At 48.1% G+C, this 25,214-nt stretch overlaps 1 protein-coding gene across 1 annotated transcript in view; it reads right to left on the reverse strand.

Moving 5' to 3' along the window:
- Positions 1–25,214, reverse strand: part of GALNS (galactosamine (N-acetyl)-6-sulfatase) — a 43,167-nt gene that overhangs the window by 16,947 nt on the left and 1,006 nt on the right. Inside the window, exons 2-11 of the mRNA XM_059857525.1 lie at positions 23,692–23,815; positions 22,422–22,496; positions 21,333–21,435; positions 19,078–19,221; positions 17,525–17,591; positions 17,296–17,423; positions 16,454–16,593; positions 15,171–15,274; positions 9,170–9,306; positions 6,608–6,710 (exon numbers count right to left, since the gene is read on the reverse strand). Coding sequence (XP_059713508.1) covers positions 6,608–6,710; positions 9,170–9,306; positions 15,171–15,274; positions 16,454–16,593; positions 17,296–17,423; positions 17,525–17,591; positions 19,078–19,221; positions 21,333–21,435; positions 22,422–22,496; positions 23,692–23,815 — 1,125 coding nt within the window. The remainder of the gene's footprint in view (positions 1–6,607; positions 6,711–9,169; positions 9,307–15,170; positions 15,275–16,453; positions 16,594–17,295; positions 17,424–17,524; positions 17,592–19,077; positions 19,222–21,332; positions 21,436–22,421; positions 22,497–23,691; positions 23,816–25,214) is intronic.

Genomic DNA, 25,214 nt, shown 5'->3' on the forward strand with positions numbered 1-25,214 from the left:
TATTTTTATGTACTCTGTGAGGCAATATTCAACCTGCAGAGAGAGCTTCAAAGATTTTCTATCTATTCATCAACAAATTAGTAAAAAAAAAAAAAAAATATATATATATATATAAAATACATTATTATTTATTTTGTACAGGTAGGTTAGGTGATGTTTGGGGCTGGAGAAGAGCCAAGAGCTGCCTAAGCCTGTCCTACCCAGCAGGATAACACCACCCAATTCCACTCTCCTGTTATCCCTAAAGCTGTTTATTGTCACACTGTTCACAGCAATATGCAGGGATCAATAATTGGGGCACATTCCTAATTTTTGTCCCTGCTCCCCATCCAAGGTACTGGGTGGAGTCCCCATCCCTGCAGGGGCTCAGGGAGGGCCTGGATGAGGTTCAGTGCTCACACCTGGGGACTGCTCCCAGGCTGGACTCCATGACCCCGGGGGCTTCTCCAACCTCCAGGGCTCACTGATCAAGCACAGCACAAGGGTCACTCCCTGTGTTTCAGCAAACTCCTGGGGCTTTTCTCCTCCCTCACAAAAGCCTGAAAACCAAACCAGAAGCTCCTGTCTGGAGCATCTCCTGCCTTCTAAGGGAGCCCATACAGAGCATCAAAGCTCCTGCCCAGCTCTTACAGTGCTTTGCACCACCACAGAAACCTGCTTGCTGCAGGAGAGATTCCAAAAATCCTTTCCTTCAACGATTCTGATTAAAACATGGCATTCCCTGCCCACCAGGTGAACCTTCCAGCCATCACCATCCCTGGCCTTCTCAGCAATCTCACAGCCCGGGTTGTTTTTCCATCCCTGGGATGCAGCAGCCTTTGGTTGCACAGCTTTAATTTCCAGAGCAAATGGCCCACAGATGCTGTGTCAATATAGACATGAGACAAACACAGCCGGTTGCCAGTTTGGGCTCCCTGCCAAGAGATGGAATCACCACTTGTGTTAACGGGAGCCCTCTGGCAATTCCTCAGCCTGGCTGCAGCCCAGCCCAGCTCTGCCTCCTGCTCTGCTCTCCTCGCCCCCCAGCACCACCAGGGCACCAAAAGCAGGTGAATACTGCAAGCAGAAAAGCACAGCTGTCAATTAAAGCCTGGCATTTTTTGTTTCTTGCTGTTTGCCACAGCACAGGCTAATGGTGCCCTTGGCCTCCTGGCCATTCCCGGGGAAATCCTCCTTGGGATGAGCTCCAAGGGGGGTGCCAGGCTTCAACCCGGGCACCCAAAACTGCTGCTGATGGGTTAAGAGGCTGGAAGAGACCCTGGGATGGGCAGGCCCTGGGATGATGGGCAGACCCTGTGGATGGGCACCCCTTTGGGGATGGGCAGCCCCAGGGATGATGGGCAGCCCCGGGGATGATGGGCAGCCCTTTGGGATGATGGGCAGCCCTTTGGGGATGATGGCAGCCCTTTGGGGATGATGGCAGCCCTTTGGGGATGATGGGCAGCCCTTGGGGATGATGGGCAGCCCTTTGGGGATGATGGCAGCCCTTTGGGGATGATGGGCAGCCCCTGGGATGATGGGCAGCCCTTTGGGATGATGGGCAGCCCCGGGGATGATGGGCAGCCCTTTGGGATGATGGCAGCCCTTTGGGGATGATGGGCAGCCCTTTGGGGATGATGGGCAGCCCTTTGGGGATGATGGCAGCCCTTTGGGAATGATGGGCAGCCCTTTGGGGATGATGGGCAGCCCTTTGGGGATGATGGGCAGCCCTTTGGGGATGATGGCAGCCCTTTGGGAATGATGGGCAGCCCCGGGGATGATGGGCAGCCCTTTGGGAATGATGGGCAGCCCCTGGGATGATGGGCAGCCCTTGGGGATGATGGGCAGCCCTTGGGGATGATGGGCAGCCCCGGGGATGATGGGCAGCCCCGGGGATGATGGGCAGCCCCGGGGATGATGGGCAGCCCCGGGGATGATGGGCAGCCCTTTGGGGATGATGGGCAGCCCTTTGGGATGATGGGCAGCCCTTTGGGATGATGGGCAGCCCTTTGGGATGATGGCAGCCCTTTGGGGATGATGGCAGCCCTTTGGGGATGATGGGCAGCCCTTTGGGGATGATGGCAACCCTTTGGGGATGGGCAGCCCTTGGGATGATGGGCAGCCCTTGGGGATGATGGGCAGTCCCGGGAATGATGGGCAGCCCTTGGGGATGATGGGCAGCCCTTGGGGATGATGGGCAGCCCTTGGGGATGATGAGCAGCCCTTGGGGATGATGGGCAGCCCCGGGGATGATGGGCAGCCCCGGGAATGATGGGCAGCCCTTTGGGGATGATGGGCAGCCCCGGGGATGATGGGCAGCCCTTTGGGGATGATGGGCAGCCCTTTGGGGATGATGGGCAGCCCCGGGGATGATGGGCAGCCCCGGGAATGATGGGCAGCCCCAGGGATGATGGGCAGCCCTTTGGGGATGATGGGCAGCCCCGGGAATGATGGGCAGCCCCGGGATGGGCAGCGCAGCGAGCTCCAATCGATGCCTGGTTCATATGCTCAGAGGACGAAAATCAAATGTCATTATTTGTGAGGTTCTACTTGACTTCACATCCCCGGCAGAAAAGGCTTTATCGATCCTTTCACGTGCAGGAGAAGGGCAATGGCAGAGCCTGACTGGAATAACCCCTCTGGCATTTCCCATTAAAACAATAGCGGCAGCTTTAAAGCCACAGGAGCGCTGGCTCTCTCAGGAATCCCACGGAAGGCTCCGAACGAGCTGACAGCACAAAGGTTGATGTTATCAGCCCCTCTCCCACACCCAGAGGGCGTTTTCCACGTTTTTTCCTTCATTTTTTCCCCCTTCTTGCCTCAGTGCTCTTGGGAGGTACAAGGGCTGTTTTGGGCTGGATGCTATTGGAGGAAGGCAGAGAAAAGGAAATTTCCTTTCTCCTGCTACCTCCCATCCCTGCCTCCTCCATCCAGCACTACATTAGAAAATGCCCGAGGACTTGCTGCCTACTCTGGTAAATTTATAGAAAACACCCTTTTTTTTACCCTTTCAGACCCCTACTTTCAAAAAACCCCAGCATTTGACAGGTGGCTGGCAGTGAAAGTCCTGTGTGTTTTCACTGTCCAAGGGGGATCTCCCCAGCTTTATCCCCAGTTCTCCCTTTGCTCCTGCACACGTGGCTATTTTCATCACTGCTGATTTTTGCTACAAGGAAAAAAAGGTGAACAACAATGGAAAAGCTTTGATATCCACCAGTCCTGGAGCAGCAGGGACTCAGCCCACGTGCAGGAGGGAGATTTTTCTGCCTCTATCAAACTGTTTAAAAATACAAACACATTTTTCAAGTCAGGCTTCCTTTCATCTCCCTCTGTCCCATTTATCACCTCTTGAATGTCAGAGATGTCAAATTATGTAAACATGAGCCACCTATATAGATGGAAGGCAGGTAAACAGCTCCAAATAAGCATCCTGTGCAATCCTCAGGGAAAATGTCCCACAAAATGCTTACTCCCACTTGATTCTGTGAGTGAGCCTTCCCTTCATGCCTTCAAGAGACCACCCCCTCAAGAATCAAGAAATCCAGTTAATCCAGCAGAAAAGGCAGCATCAAGGTATCCTCCAGCACTGAGAGAGACTACAAGACTTCCTGACAGGAGTCAGACTAGAAAAAAAATAAAATGGCTTGGGGGTTAAAAAATAAACAAACAAAAGCTGGGAAGAACAGAACAGCACAATTCATCTGTGTGTCAGATGACAAGCCCTAATCCCAGGCCATAAGGCAGAGGATGCAGACCAGTAAGGGCATGCTGCTGTCATGGGACTGGGGGATGACAGCAAACCTGTGTGCTGCCTGCATGGGATGTTTCCAGAGCAAATATTCCGAGTGCCAGATGGAGAGGAGCCTTCAGAGCCCTGCTCTGCTTTGCCTGCTGCAGGCTGTGTCTCCCTGGGACGTTTTTATTTGTGTGAACATCCTTTATTACTTAACCAACTCACAGCCCAGTCAAACACAGCTTTCCAGGTGAGGGGCCACATCCTCCCTCACCATCCTGCTCATCCCAAACAGGCCCAGGACAGGCACCAGCTCCCCATTTTCCAGTATCAGCATGAAAATGGGCTTCTGGCTGCTTTAATGAGATCTGAAAGTCAAACAAAAATGGGAATTAAACCCAGGGCAAGTTTACTGTATCAGTGGTTTTCCACACAGTCAATTACCAAGGGAATTCTGAAAGTGAAAGGAGGGCTGGCTAAACCCTCTCTGTCAAAACCATGAAATATTCCCCTACCCATAAAACAAACCTCTCCAAAATGTGCAGGCAGCTGTTCTGCCACATCTGGCCGACTTCAGCTCTCTTTCCAAAGGATGACAGGAAAACCACATATTCCAGGTCTGAGTGGGGACCTTCAGACAGAGAGTTTCATATCTGGAAGTCTCACTGGATTCACAATGAGGAAAGACCTCTAAAGATCATACAATTAACAAACCCTCATTAGCTGGAGTTCTACTGGGATGGCAAGTCAACCTCATTGAACAAACAGCCAACAGTCAGAATTCCAAATGCCACAGATGTGCATGGATTTATAGTTGTTTTTCAAATGGAATTAGCAAACAAAGTGGCCTTTTTGATTCCAGAGTCCAATATCAACACAGCTGGGAGGGCCAGGCACTGAAAGAGGGAACTGTGTTGTAAGGTGAGCTTAGAAACTCCTCCAGCAGGGCTGGGAGCTGGGGAGCTGCTCTGCATTCTGATTTATTTCTATTTTTAAACTTGCGAGGTTTGTAATTAATGGCTCGAAGACATGAGGAGAATTGGAACAAATCTCAGCCTCAGCTTCCTCTGCGTGTTGTTAATGGCTGCTCTGGCCACTAATGTGCTCCAATTTTCCCCACATCAAGCTCATGTGATCCAAGCTGCAGGAAAGAGAGTGGATTTGTAATCGTCTCTCTGATGTACAGGATAATTGCTGACTTTTATCAGACAGCAGTTAAACAAAGACTTGGAAAGAAATAAATATTCCTTAATTGCAGCACTGCCACTGCTCACAGTGGGAGAGCCTCTGGAAGGAGTAGCTGGTCCCCATTATCACTGTTCCACACTCAGACATGCAGGAATGAGTTGAGTTCCATGCAGGGGTTTATTTATTTCCCAACTGGAATGAGGGTATGTGCTTTTATCACCACGGAGAGCAAGGATTGCTGTGGGAATTTGCCACCCCTACACCCAAACACACAGACAGAGGAGCTCCCAGTTCCTCCCACCCAGGGAAAACCCTCCACGGGTGATAAACAGGTTTTACTCACACGCAAGACAAATAAATGATCTCATTTTATCTGTGTGGAATTAGCACCGAGACAGAGCATAAAAAACACTTCTAGAGCCAACTTTCCCTTCCTGCCTGCTCCCTGTAAAACAAGCTTTAAATCCTGAAGCACTGCAGTCTGAAAAAAGACAAACACACACATTTACAGCCCTGAATGGAAATGACTCCCTTGGAGCTGACACTTCCTTCTACCCCCCAGGACATCCCAGTGAAAGAATCCCTGCACTTTTATATCCACAAATGTCACCAGCACTTAGTTCTGCACCTGTGATGCCTTGAGGACCTTCCATAAGTTAAAAAAAAAAAAAAAAAGGCATTAAAAAAAAAAATCATGCAAACAATCCCTCCCCAAGCCCAGGCTGCTGTCAGGAGTGCTGAGAGCTGGGCCTTAATGCTCTGGGTTCCTGTCTGAAGGGATCTGCAGCAAGGCACACGTGTGAAGCTGCCACTCAGCAAATGCCCCAGAGTTTAGAGCCAAGAAAGATACAAAAAGAAAAGGAAATAATAGTGCTTTACATCTGTGAGGAGATCAGCCAGGAAATATATAAAATAAATAAAATGGTGTACATAGTGTGATGTGGGCTCACAAAAGTGCTGATAACAGATTAAACACGTTTATTTCACTGGTTTCAACCACTGCTGTATTTTCCCCTGTGCCTTTCCTACAGCTTTCTTTTTAAACCATCACAAACCAAACAAACTAATCCCAGTTCCATTTCAATAATTCAAAAGAGGTGTTTTGTGCCAGGAACTGTGAGACTCGTGGTCAGTGTGGCACCAGGCTCCAGACATTCCCAGAATCACAGAATAGCCTGAGTTGGAAGGGACCCACAAGGATCAGGGAGTGCAACCACAGGTGAACATCTAAAAGCTCAGGATTCAGCAGGGAAGGTTTAATATTAAGGGGGACTAAGTGCTGATTAAAGGGAGCATCCCTCAGAACAACTTGGAATTTGCTCATTTTCCTCTCTTTGTCCCTGATTTCAGGAGAGGGGGGTCCAGTCCCCTCAGGTTTTTATAGGATCACAGAATTATTTAGGCTGGAATATCCTCTAAGATCATCGAGTCCAGCTGCTCCCCCAGCACTGCCAAGGCCACCAGTGACCCATGTCCCCAAGTGCCACATCCCGTTAAACAGGGGGACTGGGACTCCACCAGCTCCCTGGGCAGCTGTGCCAGGGCTGGACAGCCCTTTTGGGACAGAAATATCCCTGGTACCCAACAGAAACCTGCACAGCAGCTCTGGCAGCTCTGAGGAGACTGAAGCATGGTGACATGCCCCAGTTTAAAGGGTGTCTGTCCCCAGGATCCCAGTGACTCCAGGCCAGGTCCCTGTGCCATTACCTTGCCATGCTCCTCCCAGGAGTTGCTCCAGGTCCAGTAATGAGCTTTGTACAGCCCAGCTCTCACTGCCATCAGCTCGTTGCCACGATAATAGAAAATGGGCCTGGAAGGAGAGCAGAGCTGCATGAGAAACACCAAGAGCCAGGGCCAGCCTCCTGATAAGGGCCACAAACCCCTTAATGGCATCCCACTTCCCATGTGGATATCAGGCAGGAACAGGCTGCCTCCTAATAGCCTCCTCTGCAAGGTTTTCAATTAACATTTCTTAAAGTGTTCATCAAGTTGAGAGCTCACAGGGTGCAAGAATGAAACATTATCCAGCTTGGCTGCCAGTGATTGTTAATCCTTGAACTCCCAGCCCCTGGGATTTCCTCTGGAGCGTGGCGGTTCCAGTGTCAAACAGCTCTCAAGTGCCTGCCTGCCTGCCAGGGAAAAGGGGATTCAGGGGCTCTGGGATACTCAGGATCCTCTGCCCAGCTCTGCCGTGGAGCTGGCAGTGCCACACGGGCAGGGTGGAGCTGGCAGTGCCACACGGGCAGGGTGGCCAGGAGGACGCCAGATGCCGCCGTGTTCTGGATGACATCTCTGAGAAACTCCACAAGGAAAAACCTGCCAGCCAGACGTGCTGTGGTTTTAATTCCTCTCAATTTTTTCCCCCCAAACCTCACTTTGCAGCATGTAAACACACTGCTAAAGCTGCACTTGCTCCCAGAGGTTTCCCTAATTAATAATTCATCCAGGAAATGCATCTCACTCGCTGCATCTGTGCTGTTCCCTGGGCATCCCAGCAACATTCCTGCTGGTTTTCCCAACAAAACACTCCTGGTTTTTTTGAGGAAACAGCACAAAATTTCGCTGGAAGGGTCTATCTGCAGGAGAGGGGGTTGATTTGTTGGTGCAGTGCCTCTGTCCAGCTCTTTTGGGCTGCTGACAGAACGCGAGGGTGAAGCTGTTTGTCACTGTCAGGGGGAACTTTTGTCTTTCCTTCTCAGATGCCACTCAAAAAACAACTCTCTCTGGTGATGCCACCTAGAAAAACCTGTCCCTAAATGCAAGGTGAAATTTAAATATCCCTGTGTGAATGACAGGAGTGGCCTCAGAGCTCTTTTAGCCTACAGTAACAACGAGCCTCTCTCCTTTGTCACCAAGAGCTGCCACCAGGAACAAAGGGGAAACAACTTGGTCCCCAGGAAGAAGGGGAAGCTGCTCCCAGAAAAGCCCATTCTTACATCCTTAATGCACCTGGAAGTGAAATAAAGGCAGCAAGAGAGACCTGCCAAAGTGCAGCACCTGAGCTAAACCAGTGCCTTCAACAAAACCTCCCAAAAATATTCCACACAGCACTCCAGTCTCCTTTTCCTTGCCATCAACAGCCAAAAATGATCAGTTATTATGTGCCCTCCTGACTGAAGGTTTTAGGTTTTTCCTGGCAAAAAAATACATTTTCTATTCTGTAGGAGGATCCAGCCTGTACTCAATATTCTGATATAAATTATTTCTTTCACACCCCCCCTTCCCCCTCAAATTCACTTATTTCTTTTTAAGCTTAAAAGAACACAACAACTGCATCTCCTGGAAAGTTTTGGGGGGCTGTGAAAACTTTGTCCTGGTCATGTCTAAGGAAAAAAAAAAAAAAAAAAAAAAAAAGGAAATAAAAAAGAAGGGAAAAAAAAGCCACAACATGCTGGAGTGACTGTTATTGTAACACAAGCAAGGGGTTGGTGACTGCACTGAAATTCCCTTTTAAAACAAAAAAGAAACTTTCCAAACTTCCAGAGGATGGACCAGGCTGTGTTTGAGGAACCTGCAAAGCTCCTGTAATACTCAGGTGTGCTCCTTGCTTAAGAGGCACAAATGGAATTTCACAGCACAAAGGTTCTCATCCAAGAAGGAAAACAGCTCCAAAAATGTTTTCCATGCCTAAGTTTCCTTGCTATCTCCCAAAGAATATGATTGTAGTCAGATTTCCCAGGCTGCCAAATTCCCCACCAAAATCCCAGCTCCAACACCTCTCCTGACCTCTGACACTTCCAATAAAATATCTGTTGGCAGGATTTGCTGTCAGATCTTGGTGCCTGTGCCCAAGAACTGACAGCACATAAAGATTCCAGGTCTTTCACCCAAATCTATCCCTGCAGAAGCACTCCAGGACCTTGGGAAGAGGATTTTCCTGTGTTTGCAGCAGCACAGCCTTCCCCTCCCAGCTCTGCAGCAGGACAAGGACCCAGCACACTCTGGGCAGTGATAAATAATGGATTCTCCCCCAGCCAGGCTCCAGTTCTCAGGCTTTTATCTCCCCTCCTGCCATATGTTGTTCCAGGGATCCCTGCTAACCCTGTGACATTTTCATCTGTCCCCAGACTCCAGTGTATGGCAACATGCCACATGTCAGGAATTCCCACCTCAGCCTGTTCCAGCGGAGCAGGAGCTCAGGGGGAAGCTCTGCTGCTGCCTGCACTCAGCCTCCATTCAATACTTGTGAGCTGCTGATAAAAACCCAGCCCCAAAGCTGGCATCCCTTCAGGCAGGAGCAGGGCTGGCAGCTCTGGGATAATCACTGACCTGTCAATTAGCTGGCCCTGCAGGATGACAGGTAAAAGGTCGATGCCATCAATCTGTCTGTCACTGGGAGGCTGCAGACCCGCCAGGGAGAGGCTGGTGCTGAACAGATCCATCACACTGCCCAGCTGATGGCTGACCTGCAACCAAAAATCAACAGAAACACGTTTGCAAAGAGCCCTTCAGGAAAATCTGTGTGGAAACAGGTTCCCTGCAAATCTCCCTGAAAACCTCTCCCTTTACACTGCTGCAGTCACCAGTAAACTCCTCTGAAAACAATAAAGCAAAGAAACAATCCCTATTTCTCCACTTCCAGGGAGAATTTGCATTTTTGATTCTTTTTTTTTTTTCCATTTTCCTCTCCCTCTCCTCACTCCTGTGTATCCCTTTTCCAGGAGTGTGCTGTCACAGGGCTCAACTTAATTTAGCAAATTCCAGCTCATTTGTGGATTGAAAAATCAGCACTTACACCAAGGGAAAAAACAGTCCTTGATTTGTTCCCTTCTCCAGGTCATCTCTGGAGTCCAGAATACCCTGAGAGAGTTCCCAGAAAGCACAGGGATGGATGGATGGATAATAACAAAAAGAGCCTGATGACTTCATCTGCAAACCATTTCCAACAATTCAAGAACTGTAAAGTTGTGGTATTTTTAGTCCATATTTTAATAAGGGAGAAAAACATCTGGGTTTGGCTTCAATGGAGATGTGCAAGGGGTTTTTTTCCCCCTTTTTCCTTACTTGGAAGCCATACTCATCTCTATGCTCTTAATTATTTATATTTTAAAACTCTACAGAGTCTGTTCTGCCTGATTCTTTGTGAGCCTTTGCTCCCTCCACGATTGTGGGAGCTGTTGCAGAGTGTTTAATTATCAGTGACACACTCAGTTAAAGCAGATGCTGCCACACCAGGAGCAGCAGGATGCACCAGCACAAGATAGGACAGGAAAAGAGCATTTTCAGCCACAGCACTTGTTGGGAAACGAGAAATCATTGGATACAACCCCACAGCTGTGAGCACCAAAGCACCTTCTGACTAAAATCCAAGTCCAATCCCAACAGAACAATGTTGGGACTATCAAAGACCTTCTACCTCTGATTCCTTCTACTCACAAACAGACCCCCAGCCTCTAAGCCGACACAAATTATTTAAATGCAACAAATGATGACACAATAAATGAATTTTTATGAGATGCTGGCTCAAAAATAAAGGGAGAAAAAGGGATACTAAACCTTGTATTAAGAGGCTGGGCTGAACAAAGTGAACACAAAGGAAGAATTAAGAAATTTAAAAAAAAAAAAGAACTGGAGAAAGCAACATGCAGGGGCCTAATTACAAGTTTAACATTACAATATCACATTACTTGATTACAGTCATTTCAATTTTTAATGGCTTTCATTCATCAGGAGGTGTTGGCAGGAACACATCTTATTAAAGCTGCATGCAAGAATCCTGCCACAATTCCTTGGGAGGAAACAAAGTGCAAAGCTTGAAGCACAAGAAGGAACCTTGCTGTGGAAATCCTTGGGAAAGCAGCTGGATCAGCTGACCATGACCAACAGGTCCTGCCCCCTCAGTTCAGGATTTATCCATGGCCACAGAAAGGTCCTGCTCAGCATGGCCTTGGGGACAGGCACAAAGGGAGACTTTTCCCAGACAAGCTGTGGCTGCCCCAGCTCTGGAAGTGCTCAAGGCCAGCTTGGATGGGGTTTGGAGAACATTTATTTTTATTTTAGTGCAGCCTTCTCCTCTCCTTAAAATGAATTTAATCATCCAGTCCCACTTCCAAGCTCCAGCAGGGCCATCCCAGAGCACAGGATGGTGTCCAGGCACTTCTGGGATGTCCCCTGAGGGAACTCCACACCCCCTCTGGGCACAGGGGAAAGCTCTGCCTCATGTCCAGCTGGAGCTCCCTGGGGTCATGGAACTCCCTGGGGACATAGCTGAGGTCCCTCTGTGCCCTGTCCCTGCAAAAGGACATGGCTGAGATCCCTCTGTGCCCTGCCCTGTCCCCTCCCTGCACAAGGATATGGCCAGGGTCCCTCTGTGCCCTGTCCCTGCACAAAAACATGGCCAGGGTCCCTCTTTGCCCTGTCCCTGCACAGAGACATGGCTGAGGTCTCCCTGAGCCCTGCCCTGTCCCCTCCCTGCACAAGGACACGGCCAGGGTCCCTCTGAGCCCTGTCCCCAGGGTTGAAGCTGGGGCTATGAGCAGCTCCCAGCCCTGGGGGTTCCTCCCTGGGCTCACTCCCACCTGCAGAGCTGCAGAAGGAGCAGCTCCAACCCCTCCTGCTCCCCCCACCCAGCCCAGCAGCCAGCCTCTGGCTGAGCCCTTTTGTAATCAGAGCTCTCCCAATTTCTCCATCTAATCCAAAAATCACTTTTCCTGTTGTGGCTCCGTCCCAGCGCCTCAATCTTTTGATAAGAGGCAATTGCTGACCCCGGGCTCGTGCCTTTAATGTCACCTCATTTATCCAGAGCGTGGGGACACTCCTGGGGGGCCAGCACGCTCCCCTTGTCCTGGCCCTTATTAACCAGCACCAGATGTAGATGACTCTCTTTAATCATCCAATTACGTTTCTGGTCTCAGACAACATTTTTGCCGTGAAGCAGAGAAAACTTCTTAAGGAAATTAAATGCCCATGCCACAGCCACTTGGATTTATCTGTGCTCTGCAGCACCACATTGAAGAAGGAAAAAGGGAAAAAAAAAAAAAAGGTTAATGTTTATATAAAACTTTGAAGTATTTTCAGAGAAAAAATAAAAAAATTACCATTTTTCTCCTGTCAACAGGGCTCTTTCATTCTAGTTGCCTTTCCCTTTTATTTATTTCTTTTTTTTTTTCAAGAAAAGAAAAAGAAAAATCCAGAGAGGGCAACAGCCCAGAGAAAATAAATAATATATAAACGGAGGGAGATCAGATATTGCTGTATCAGTGAGGAACAGCCGGTATTACGCACGTAAGGACGGATTTTTTTCCCCCTCCTTCCCCCCCTTCTTTTTAATAAACTCTCAGTATCCACACAACGTCTTTAAGAAAATGAAATCCTTTTGCTGTGGGCCACGGCGCTGGAAGAAATAGTCCCCAGTGCTGTTATCAGTGCTTTCAAGCTTTAACTCTGAATCAAAGGCGACAATTAATAAAGTCGCCCCCGCCAGGAATGGAAAGGAGGAAAGCTAAATATTTGAAACTGGGTGAACAAATGTCAGGGTGTTTTTAAATAAAATCCTTTTACAGTTATCACAGCGAGCAGACCTGATATCCCTGTCTAATTCAATTTCAATTTGCGCCCCATGGGAGATAGGGAAGAAAAGGTTGCAATGCTGTCTTTGGGTTGATATGTTCTTTTCTCCTTCAGGAAGCAGGCACGAGAGAGGAAGGGGAGGAGGGCGAGGGGAGAGAGGAGGAGGATTCAAATACCAATAGAATATGATTATTTTTTTTCCAGCTGGATCCTTCCAGAAGGCAGATGTGATATGGGGAATGTTGAAACGCTGATTTGTTGTGAATTCACCTGGAAAACGGAGCCGAGGAGGGAAGTGCAGCCAGGCTGTTTGTGTGGGAATAAATATTCCTGGTGGGGAGCAGAACTCACTGAGTGTTGATGCCAAGAGCAACACACACTCCTGAGGCATCTTTCCCCTCCAAAAACCTGCAAAGCAGCCAACTGCACCAATTATCCCCAGCTCCACGGAGAGCCTGGCAGGTGCTCCCACCCTGTCCCTCACTCCTTGTGTTTAGACCTGGTGCTCCTGTATTCCAGCACAGGAATGTGCTCTTTAGTAAAAACAAAAACCCCCAGCCTTAGGGATCAATGAAATTATTTACAAACTGCCAGGTGGAATCATGGAATGATTTGGGTTGGAAGGGACCTGAAAGCTCATCCAGTGCCACCCCTGCCATGGCAGGGACACCTTCCCCTATCCCAGGGTGCTCCAAGCCCTGTCCAGCCTGGCCTGGGACACTGCCAGGGATCCAGGGGCAGCCACAGCTCCTCTGGGCACCTGTACCAGGGCCTGCCCACCCTCACAGGGAGGAATCCCTTCCCAATATCCCACCTAACCCTGCCCTCTGGCAGTGGGAGCCATTCCCCCTTGTCCTGGCACTATCTGCCCATACAAAAAGTCCCTTTCCCTCCATTCCCAAGGCACTGCAAGGCTGCAGTGAGGTCTCCCTGGAGCATTCCCATCAGCAGACAGAGCTTTCCACACAATAAGTGGATTTCACTGGCCAGAGACACAAACTCTCCTTTCCTGGCTGCAGTTGTTCCACCTGAAACAGCTCCTGGCCCTTCCCTTGCTCCTCAAATGGAAAGGAGCAACCACTGCCCTGGGAGCAAACCCAGCACAGGAAGGACTTGACCCCTCAGCTTTCTGCTGAAGTTCAGAACTCCCAAACCTTTGCTTCCTTCAACTCTTGACAAGTAGGAGCAATGAGAGACTTTGAAGCAGCTTTCCCACATCTCACAGCTACCTGGAGTGCACAGGACTGGGGCTGAGCAGTTAAATCTCCTCCAGAGGATGGTGAAGCTACAGCAAGGTACAGGAAAAAAAGCCAAAAATGCAGTGGTGGACACAAGTCTCTCACCTGTGGTCAGGGCTGCTGAGGGAGCAGTGCTGGAGCCTCGAAGGCAAGAACACAAGCAGAAAACACAGGTGAGTTTCTATCACAGTTCCTGAGCAGCAGATAAGGAGGATTTGAGGTTGAGCACATGCTTAAGGCTGACACTGGCATGGTGGAGGAGAGATTTTGGGTGCATCCCAAAACCTGGGAGCTCCAGGCACAGCTCAGCTGCCCAGCCCACCCTGTACACACAGCTCTGCACAGCAATGCCTCTTCCCAGGAATTCAAGCAGCAGCTCCCAAAATCTACCTGGGAGAGGGGTCCCAGCCAGGCAGAAAAGAAGCAGGCACAAGGATTTCTCTCTCCTCCTGTTCTTAATTATCCTCAGAGTTACTACAATGGAAAGAATTTTTAAATTTGGGCATTTTCTCGTCCCCATTTATAATGCATGTTTACTTTTAGCACATTATTTGGTTTGGACCCAGCAAACAAAACACTCAGCTGCAGTTTCATGTTCTCCTTTGCTAGCCCAGGGCTGTTGTACTTGGCTTGCAAAGGCTTTATGGAAATGTTTAAATTTAAACAAAATGACTGTTTTCATTTCAAATTAGAAAAATAATAAAACATCCTTGGTAGGTTTGGTGAACTCTCGAAAAATAATGAAACCAAACCACCCTCCTGCCCTCAGCTGCAGATCTGAACTGCCTCATGGTCCCTCCTAAATGTAAATGATAAATTATCATTAGCCTGCCTCAATTAAACCACCCCAATGGAATGCAACCTCCAGAAATGTTTTATTTATGACCAGTTTGCAGGCTGGAGCACGGTGCCCAGCTAATGAAGGATCACTTTCTGCAGGGCTCAGAGATGCTCACCAGGGGGAGGGGGCTCTGCTGTCCCTGGGATCCTGCAGCAGGACTGATTGCATCCTTCTGTAATGAGAGCTGGGACAAGGGGGGCTGGCAGTGCCACTGGGGAGTTCTTCTGAAGTGATCCTATCTGCATTTGTGCACAGGCAGCACAGAGCAATAATGTGGTGTCTGAGCCTCCCTGAGTGGAACTTTCATCAAGCACCAAAGTGAGAGATGTGAGGGTCAAACCCCTCAGTAGCTCAGGGCATGGAGAGTGTGGGGAGCCAATTCCTGCTCTTTATACTCCAGTTTGTTCAAGCACATGAGGTCCAAGAGAGGAAAGGGGTTAAAAAGAGCAGGAAGACAAGAGCAGAGCCTGGGTGCTCACAGCAAAACTGAGCACAAATTTTAATGCAAACTTGCATTAAAATGGCACAGTTGTCTGGGGCAGCAGCAGATTCTTTTTCACACAAACACCTGGACTTGGGGCAGGGTAAAAGTGTGAAGCAAAGCCCCCTGAGCCCATCAAGGAGCTCTCCACCCCCTGCAGCCCCCCCAGGCTGCTGAGAACTGCCCCAGGCAGAGACTCACCCCTCCTGCAGGGATGTGGCCAGGCCACCAGGCGATGGCTGGCTCTCTCATGCCACCCTCGAAGGTGGTTTGTTTGCCACACAGGAAAGGCCCATTGCTTCCTCCTAGGGACAGGAAAAAAGCCTTCAACCCCACAAAACACCAGCATTTCAAAAGGACACTGTCACCCAGGCTGGTTTGAAATGAATTCTCATTTCTGCATGGATGCTTCTTCAAAGGTCATGGCCAGAGTTGGGGTTTTTGCCATTATTTCCTTGTTTGTTGCGTTGTGCTTGTGGGGTTTTTTTTCAATATCCATTTGTGATGAAATTTTAGGAATGTCTTTTCAGCACAGGGAGAAAGTGACAGTTAAACACACCTTGCTATGAACAACCAAACTAAAACCAAACCCCAAACAAACAGGAAATACCTCACAGGTGTTCTCCTGTCCTCTAAGGGTGTTTACTGCTGTCTGTAACCAAAGGAAATCTGACACTTTCAGGCAGAAATAGCATTTTTACATAATGATTTCAAATTTTATAGTACCAGAACAATATTAGATGAAGGTGTAAGAGAGAGAACAATAATCCTGCATTCCCTGAACGGTCACTCAGAGATGGCCAGGGCTTTGCAGGAATATCTGGAGTTTTAACCCAACCCTGGAGCTCAGCTGGCCAAGGAACAATCAGGGAGGTCTCATAACTGATTCCAGGTCACACAAAGTCAAAGCCAGTGGCTGAGCTGAAATCAGAACTCAGTCACTCCCTGCTCTGTGGTTCAATAACCACAAGCCAAGCCTGGCTCTAAAGAGAAGAGAGCAGGTTCTAAAATCAATCTGCAGTGATTTGTTTCAGAGAAACCATCGCTGAAACAAAAGAAAATTTGTTAGCTAACAAAACTCGTTTCTCTTCTTGATATTTTTCATGAGAGCTGAAGAATGAGGGACTCTTGAAGTCTCTCTAATTGCTCAGAAGGATGAAATATGCATTTGGCAGATGGAGAGTAAACACCCTGCTAAGTTACTGAGCCTGGTTCTCAATAAATTACAGAATATTCCCTCCCTGACAGTGCAAATACACACAGGTAACAGCAACACTGGGGCAGGAAAAATTCCATTTGGCCAAGTACCCCTCCTCCAACAGTGACCAGAAGCACTGAACATAAATTATTCCAAACATAAATACTCAGTCTTTTGAGGCTTCTCCTACCTCCTACCACAGACCCCACACACAGGGCTTTTTTCTCCTCAGAGAGAGATTTAAGCCTTGATTTCCCAAGGCCAGGTTTGTTCAGCTGAGCCTCACCTTGCTTGGGAGCTGAAATGAGGGCAGCCCCGTTATCAGAGGTGAAGAACACAAAGGTGTTCTCACTGATGCCCAGCTGCTGGAGGTGCTTCAGGATTTTCCCAACGCTGTCATCGATCTCCCTCACAGCATCCCCATACCTGAGGCAAAAGGAGATGCAAAACACTCAGAGCAGCAAAACCAGGGTCAGCACAATGTGTTCAGTGGATTTCATTTGTACCTGTGCTGCAGAAATCCTTCTCATGCATCAGGTTTTCTGCTGCCACTGCAAACTTTTGTGTCTCTGGCCTGCAGAGAGCAGCCCTTGGGTATTGAGGGTCAGGGTTTGCTCAGCTGTGAGCCACTCTTGGACTGAGGAATTCAGCCATAAAATTCACAAACAGAGGCAAACCCACCTTGCCACAGACTGGGAGGTAATAACATGGCTTTCCTTATGGTTAGAAACTCTTTGAAGCAACACTCCCAGTGTCTACAGAGCTCTTTGCCTCCTCCAAACTGCATTTTTAGGAGTGCTTTTCTATTTGCTGGTCTGATTTATAGGCTTTTAAAACAGGCACTGATCATACAAAAGCTTTCTAAAAAATCATCTGTGCCACAGACAGCATTTCACTCCTCACACAACTGGCAAAGGAGCTCAGAGCCCCCCTCCTCCCCCTGGGGTCATGTGAGCTTCACTTCAGATTAAAGCCAAATTATGAAACAACAATTCAAGCAAATAATGCATTTCAGCACACACACACTTGAGGAGTGATCCGTGCCTTGGATCTACCAACCACTGCTCAGGTTGGCTGTTGCAGCTGCAGGAGGAATTAATTAAAACAACCCCAAAAAACAGAACTTACAGCCCTCTCTGACTGGTGCCCAGGAACTGTTTGGAGGCATAAACAGGAGCGTGGGTAGCATCAATTGCCCAGTATAAAAAGAATGGCTGCTGGCTGGCCTGCTGCTTGCTAATAAAATCCAGAGCTTCCTGTAAACAACAATAAAAATAAATTTATCCTCTGCTGTCAAAATTTCTCCCAAAAAAAGCAGCAAGTCACCTTGGCTTAGAAGCCAGCACTAAAACAGTACCTGCAGGTAGAGCTGAGTCAAGTTGGCTTCACCTGTCTTCAGATCAATTTTGAAGTCTTCATAGTATCTTAAGATAAAAGGAATCAGAGAAAAAATCAATCCTAAGGAATAAACATCAGGAAAGGGATTTTTTTCCCCTTTTATGGATTTGTTCCCCTGTGTAAGGAGGTGACACACAAGCCACAGTTAACACTCAGCAAACTCTCTTCACATATTAAAAATATGTCACCATAATTGTTCTTATGGGAGAAAGTGGTGACACAGCTTGATGCAAATTAATGACTTCAAGTTTTGGACAAACCTGAGGGACTGGCCTTTTGTTGTAGAGGGCAAAATGCTTTAAAATCTCCTGGTGATTCTTAAAGAGCTGGTTGAAATGCGAATAAAATTTCAGAAGTACACAACAACTTTCAGTGAGACAGAGAAATGCTGGAAGCAGAACCTGGGCTGCTTTGGAAACATTATTTTAGAGGGATCTTCAGCAGAGAAGGGCCTGGGGAAGTGCTCAGGGGAGTAACAGCAGTGAAATGAGACAACACCAGAGTGAAAAATGAATGGACAAGAAGGGCCCAGACTGCAGACTGGGAGCAGGGAATGGAGCTATGCAAACACACAAAATGTTATTCCAAACAGGAAGAGAAGGAACAAAGAGGTCTTTCAGTACAGAATGGGAGCAGCTTCCAAGAGTGGAAGCCTTTAGGGTGCCAGGGATGAGCAAACAGCTCTGGGAGGGCAGCTCCACATCCCTGCACCATCCACATGACACTTCCAGGCTGGTTGTGGTGTTGGACCTTTATTAATCACAGAACCAGGGGATCCCAGAACGGTCTGGCTGGGAAGGACCCCTGAAGCCCATCCTTAAAGGTGTGTCATGGCAGCAGGGAGAGGCCAGAGCAGCCCAGAGGCAGGCCAGGAGCTGGGTTATGTAGGAGTGATGGGGGTAGGACGGTCAGGATGGACAGAGATGAGAGATCTCTGAAGCCAGCTTGTGGAATTTGGGTTTATTGCAAAGGGCTGGGGTGCAGGGCCCTGCTGGGAGCTGCCAGCCACAGCTGGAGCAGGCCCCAAGGAGGGAGAGAGAGGAAAAGAGAGAGAAGGCAAGAGCATGGTAAAAAGGATGAGAGAGTAAAAGAGGATGAGAGAGTGAGGTTCCTGTTACAATACAATAAATCTTCTGTGCTGAATATTCTAATTCCCACTAACCAATCTAGTCCAAGATACAAATCCTACAGCATTTACATACAGCCTGTAAGAATCATTACATTACCATACTGTGTTACACTTTAAACCCTAAAAACTCCTCTTTGGCCCCTTCTGCCAAGCCAGCAGGGTCTGCTCTGACCCTTGGAGCTGTCTGCAAGCAGAGGGTGTTGTTGCATCACAAGGGGATTTCCTTCAGCCAGCCATGCCATTGTTTTTCCAGTTGTTCAGTAACTGAGGGATCTCAAAGCTTGCTTTCATCTCAATCTCGCTTATAGTTTCTATGTTCTCCAAGTCTTTTGCCAGGCAATGATATTTATGAGGCTCTCCTGTTCCAGTGTCCCCCAGGTTACCTGCCAGCCATGTCCCAGTCCCTGTACACCGGGATGTTGGGGCGCTCGGTGCTGTCGTAGGGCCCGAAGTGGCAGTTTGGGGACCCAAACCACTCATCAAAGCCATGCCTCAGGGGGTGGAACTGGGGCCTGTGCCCCAAGTGCCTGGCAACAAAAACAGCAGGTCACAGTCAAAATTCTGCTGCAGAGAAGCCACACCTCATCAGCTCATCAGAACAGCATGCAAGAACACAGTCTCTGCCCAAGAAATCAAAACTCAAAGCATTTCAATCACATAAATGACTCCAGAGCAGTGTCTTGAGCTCTCTCACACTTGTTGCAAGCACAGCCATGCAGACTCACCCCAGTGCTCACTTATATTCCATTTTATTTACTCTCCAATCACTGTTTTCCATTTTTTCCTTCCACTGGTGTCTTCTCCCATGCTGTCTGATGATCAGCACTGATGGACTACACTGCCCCAAACCACTGCAGAGATGCACATAATGTTTCACTTAAGGATTCTGATCTATGACAAGTCCCTTTTATCCCACTGAGCTGTAAAAACACAAGGCAGAGCTCATGAAATGCACCATTCCATCCTCATCCCCTTTATGGAGCATTCACGCTGCCAAAATGGTACAAAGAGACCTGAATGGAAATGAAATGAGGTTTTTGTGTGCACATGTGGACATAAAACACATTAAGCTACTCCTGATGACAGCTCCTCTCTACTGTGCAGCTTGAAAATCCTCCATCCTTAACTTCCAGATGAAGCTCCTCTCTAATCTCCAGGTTTTTTACTGCAAATTCTACATTTCCTGCATTTATAGCACCTTGAAGAGAGAGAATCCCCATGCTCTCTGTCTCTAGAGGGGATCCTGGCAGGTCAATGTTTATTTAACCATTCCATCCTCCCCTCACAAAGCTGGCTCTGCCCCCTGTCCACTTTGTGCCATCCCTCTCTGCACCTTCTGAGCATAAAGGGCATAAAATGCATTCCCTGGAGTACAATGATCCTTGGAGTTACTCTGAGCTGTTCCAAAGTGAGTTCTTACAGAAAGAATTCTCATTTCAGCTCTGGTTACAGCTTGGTGATGTAACTGCCACTGCAGGTCTGACCTGCAGGATTCCACCCTTTCCCCTTTTGTAGATGTGGGAACACAAAGTTATTCCTGGCTGTTCCTACAACAGGGCAGATGGAAAAACATCTTATTCTACAAAAGCCCTAAAAGCACTTAGAGAGACACTAAACAATGACTGAGCTCCAGACCACTCTCTGCATCTTACAGCACAAAAAACCCGAGATTTCATGAAACACAACAAATTCCACACTGGTCATGGAAAATACTTAACTTGCAAACTTATAATTAAACCATGGAATTTACTGTCACAGGACACCCTGAAGAGACTTTTCTGCTGGAAAACCTCTGTAAGGCCAGGATGAGACTCCAGTTTTACCTGCAATTCTTCACACCTTTCCAGGGAGCAGGTATCACTCCCAGCCCTGACCAGGAGAAGTTTTTGGATGCACAATAATGCCCTGCACATTCCTACTTAGTCCTATTCCTGCTAACAGCTGCAGGTCCTTCCAGATTTGCCTTTTTTCCCAAGGAACTGGCACCAATCTGCATTTGCCTTGTTTATTCCTTTTCCCTGGGTGTATGAATTTCCATTTATTAGCACTGAACTGCAGCTGATTGCACCCAGCCCACTGAGCTGATCCCTCAGGGCCACTCTCCTGCCTGGATTTGTGCTGATAAATAGTTCACTGTCTTAGGGTGCTTTGCTTTCCTCCCAACTCCAGCAGGTGAATCCAACCACAATTCAAACCCTAACTTAAAAATGAAGCTGATAAAGAAATTCCTGTTATTTTCCACAGGAATTTAGTTCACTAATAAAGTCCCAAAATATAGCAAGAGTCAAAGATAAAAACCACGTAGGTGCTCAAGGCAAATTCCAACAGAATATCCTGGTGTTTTCTGATTAAATAAGTGGTGTGAGGTGTGGATAAAAGCCCAGAGTTGAGGAGTTTATAAATACAAATACACACATAAAACCTCATCAACTCTTTGTATGAAGACATATGTAAGCACTTGTAATGGGAACACTCAGGAACTGATCCCAGCAGGGGGAAGATCCATCACACTTTCTTCCAAAGTTGGACATTTGAGCTTCAAAACAGGGTTTTTTTCCTGTAATTCTGTTTTATTGCTGCTCCTTCCCAACACACACAGAGTGAAATCTCAAAGCAAGACACCTCCAAATAAATTTACCATTTGCCAATGATCTTATTGGTGTAACCAGCTTTCTTCAGGAGCTCTGGAAGCAGTAACTCAGAATCTGGGATTCCTCCTACTATGTCCTGTGGTGTGTATGCTGTGGAAAACAAATCAAAAACACCTTTCTGACTCTTCAAAATATTACAGCACACAGCTCATGTACTGGATCAGAAACAGATTCATCTGGAGTCCCAGCAATGCCATTCCTTGGAAGTCCTCCCATGGCATGGAGAGAATAAATTGATCCAGGGAGACCAAAGGGAGACTTCCATCCACATGTGCACGAGGGCAAATAATAAAGAGAGCTGCCACCCCAGAGTGGGGGTGAGACCCTTGAAAGGGAGATGGCACAGAAAATCAGGTGCTTTAGGGGTGGTCTTCATGCTGCAAATTTGCTTTGTGCTTTCTAAAATGAAGGCAGCCCTCTCCTCAGATAACCAACAAAGGTGCTCAGACTGCAAGGGCTGATCTGATATACTATAGGTTGGACTTGATGATCCCAAAGATCTTTTCCATCCTAATTCATTCTGTGATTCTGAAGGAAATGAAGAGTGTCTCTCAGCCCCTGAGGCTCCCAGGTGTGACTGTGCTCAGGGAATCAACCCCAGGCTGCTGCTTCCTGCCCAGCCTTGTCCCAGCACATGGCATTTGTCACTCTGGGACCCAAATCAACCCAGGGATCTTTTCTGGAAGCACCAGAGGCACGAGGGATGGAAAGCTGCTCTGAAACTGGGTGGAAATCTGCCTGCTGAATAAACCTGTGAACAGCCAGCTCTCCTCTGTGGGTTTTACACCCCCACCTGATTTTCCTTCACCAGACCCCAATTCCCCTGCCCAGAGGAAACATTTCTCAGCCAGCAGAAACAAAGGGATCGAGCAGCCTGGTTTATCCTCCTCATTTGAGGGGATTTTCTGCTTGATGAGGAGGAAGCAATAAAATTCACACTTATTACCAGCACTTAACAGGGTTTGGTGGCCCTCTGCAACATCCATGGGGAAGATCCCCTTTGTCCAAAGAGAAGCGTCCTACAAGGCCCAGAGGGAAATCAGGAGAGGAAGGGAGGTGAGGGATGAGGCTCCTACCGTTCCTGGCGTGTCCATTGGTGGTGTAAAAGCCATTCCTGACCGGGAGCCGGCCTGTCAGCAGGGCTGCCCTTGCTGCAAACAACACAAACACTTCCTTATAGCCATTCTCTGCTTAATATCCAGGTTCTTGCAGGAGGATGAGGGCTGCACACTGACTGGAGTGTGTCAATATCCTCTTGTCACAGCCAGCCACTAAATCACTCCCACTCTCCCATGAGCCATGGGGAGAATCAGTTCTGATGCATCATTTGAGTTATTCCTTATTATTACAGCTGAAATTTGGCCCCTTTATTAAATTAGCCACACTGAAGAGTCATTCCTTTGACTAGTCAATGGAGTAACCCTTACAGCTCAGTTATATATATATATTTATCATGTCTTTAAGAGGAAATCCTAGCACAAACTGATTAGATGCTCAAGGCTAAGTTTTCAAGCTTGACTGAACAAAAATCATGAAATACAAAGAAAGAGCTGTCCAGCTTTGACAATAAAAGTCAAGTCCTGACTGCAGGGAATATTTAAACAGATGTTTAACTTCAGAATATGCAGTGCCACCACTGGCTTAGCAGGATTTCAGCATATTTTAAATGCCTTTTCTGAGCAAGGACATCATCAACACACTGGCAAGTGCTATCCTAAATGAGAGCCCAAATAAAAAAATAAAAAGCCCCTGTTCTTCATTTTTGCTTCAGTTCTTGGCAGCTAATCAGGTCTGAGGGAAAAAAGAAAGCAAAAAAAAAAGAAACCACCTCAAAAAAAACCAACAAGGAGAAAAGTATCTGCCTCTCCCAGACCCAAACGTTCCTTTTATCTCTTGTCCCTGTCCCAGGAGCCCTGTAAGACACCAGGGTCAAAAGCAGGACACAAACTGCTGCCTTTCCTTGCATGAAAGTCTCATCAGAGCCAAGAGAATCAGACCAAATACGTCCAGCAACAGATCAGATCCTGCTTTGTTTAACCCAAAATGAGAAAGATGAAAAAAATGCAGTGACTGGAGCTGGAGCGCTGAACTGAAATGGAACAAAATTCCTTCAGCTGCACTGATCACTGAAGCAGTGCTTTGTACAAACTGAGAGCTGTCGGGTTTCCAATCCAAACAGAAAAAAGAAGGGAGCAAAATGCAAGATCAAAGCAGCAAATGCAATCTCTGGCCTGAGGGCAGGCACTGCTTTGGTTGTTAGCCCATGTCAGAGGCTGGCAAACACCCCAAACTCCTCAGAGGGAGATGTTTCTCATGCTGACGTGGTTCCAAGTGCAGTGTACTTACAGGGAGAGCAGAGGGGGCTGGCAGTATAAAAATCCAGGAAAAGCATCCCTTCTGCAGCCATCTGGTCTAGGTTAGGGGTTTCCTTAGAAGGCTCTCCGAAAGCTCCCAAATCCCCCCAGCCCATCTGTAAAAGGAACACACCAGAAGATGTCCAAGTCCTTTCCACAACCACATTTTTGGGCCCACATAACACTTTCACTGCACCCCTGAATTTATAAAGTTTTACAGTGCTCCTCTCCCTGCTCAGCACCTCACAAATGTGACACAAATGATCTCTGCCAGCCCTGTGGAGCGGGGAACTCTCCCACTTTCCCCTGGTGGGTGAGAAGTTGAGGCACACACAGGATTAAATGATTTATTAACAGGGATTAAAGCACTTGCAAGAAGCCCAGTGCCTTCACTGTTACTCAGAGGCCTGGGGCACACCCAGAGCAAGGAGGAAGAGGAAGTTACACGTGGTTTACTCAGGGCTGTGCAGCTGCCACGTCTGAGCCCTCAGTGCCTGCCCTGCTGTGCTGAGGCCCAGGATTCCACCTCTGCCTCTGGATCTGTCCCTCTGCAGGACTGCAAACTCAAGGGAAAGGCCTGAACTCCAGAGCAGCACTGTAGGAAGAGCAAGGAAGTGTTTGAAAAGCCAGAGGAATCTGCCAGAGGCATCACCAGTCCCTGGGCTTATCTGCAGGACTGTGCCTTCACCCTGCTCTTCCTCCTGACTCCAAGGGGTCACACACCAGGAGAACCACAACATTCCCATCAGGGGTCAGTGCTCACTGCAGGAAACCATTGTTGGGAAAAGCTCAGCTCCAGGCAGAAGGTTCTGGAAGGGAGCAGCTCAGTGAGCCATTAGGCACCCACAGGTGCTGGGGATTCCACTGTGCTTTGGGAAAGGCAAGGTGTGTGTCAGGGGAGCCTTGGATGCACGCAGATCCTCAGGGAACCACCTGGTGCCATCAGCTTGGACAAGGAAATCATTGCAGAGATGGTTTCTGAGTTAAGGAGCAATTAAATGGTTCCCCATTTAATGGGACGAGGGATTAAAGTGCATCCAATGGATTCACCCCCAAGGTCCTGAGTTTTCTTTATCATTAAGGAAGGAAGACAAAAAGAATCTCATGTGGCTCTAATTCCAGAGTCCCTGAGGATCAAGGGGAAAAAACCCAGGGAGAGGTGTTTTTAATGAACATATTAAATAAATCAATAGTTCACAGAAGCTGCAGACAGGAGCCTCGTGCTGTACCATCACTTCCAGAGTGGGAGAACCCCTGTCCCAGTGAACTTTCCTCTGGAAAATTACAAATGCCAGCTTGGGAGGGGGAAATATTCTTGAATGGAAAACTGAGGTCACAGAATCACTGAGCTTGGGAAATACTCTGAGTCCAAGCTGTGCCCAGTCCCCACCTTGCCCCCAGCCCAGAGCACTGAGTGCCACCTCCAGTCCTTCCTTGGGCACCTCCAGGGCTGGGGACTCCGGGCCTCCCTGCCAGAGGCTCAGCTGGCTGGAAAAGCAGGGGATTCTCCTGCTC

The sequence above is a fragment of the Haemorhous mexicanus genome, chromosome 12 (assembly GCF_027477595.1).
Source record: "Haemorhous mexicanus isolate bHaeMex1 chromosome 12, bHaeMex1.pri, whole genome shotgun sequence".
In the NCBI taxonomy this organism is placed as follows: Eukaryota; Metazoa; Chordata; class Aves; order Passeriformes; family Fringillidae; genus Haemorhous; species Haemorhous mexicanus.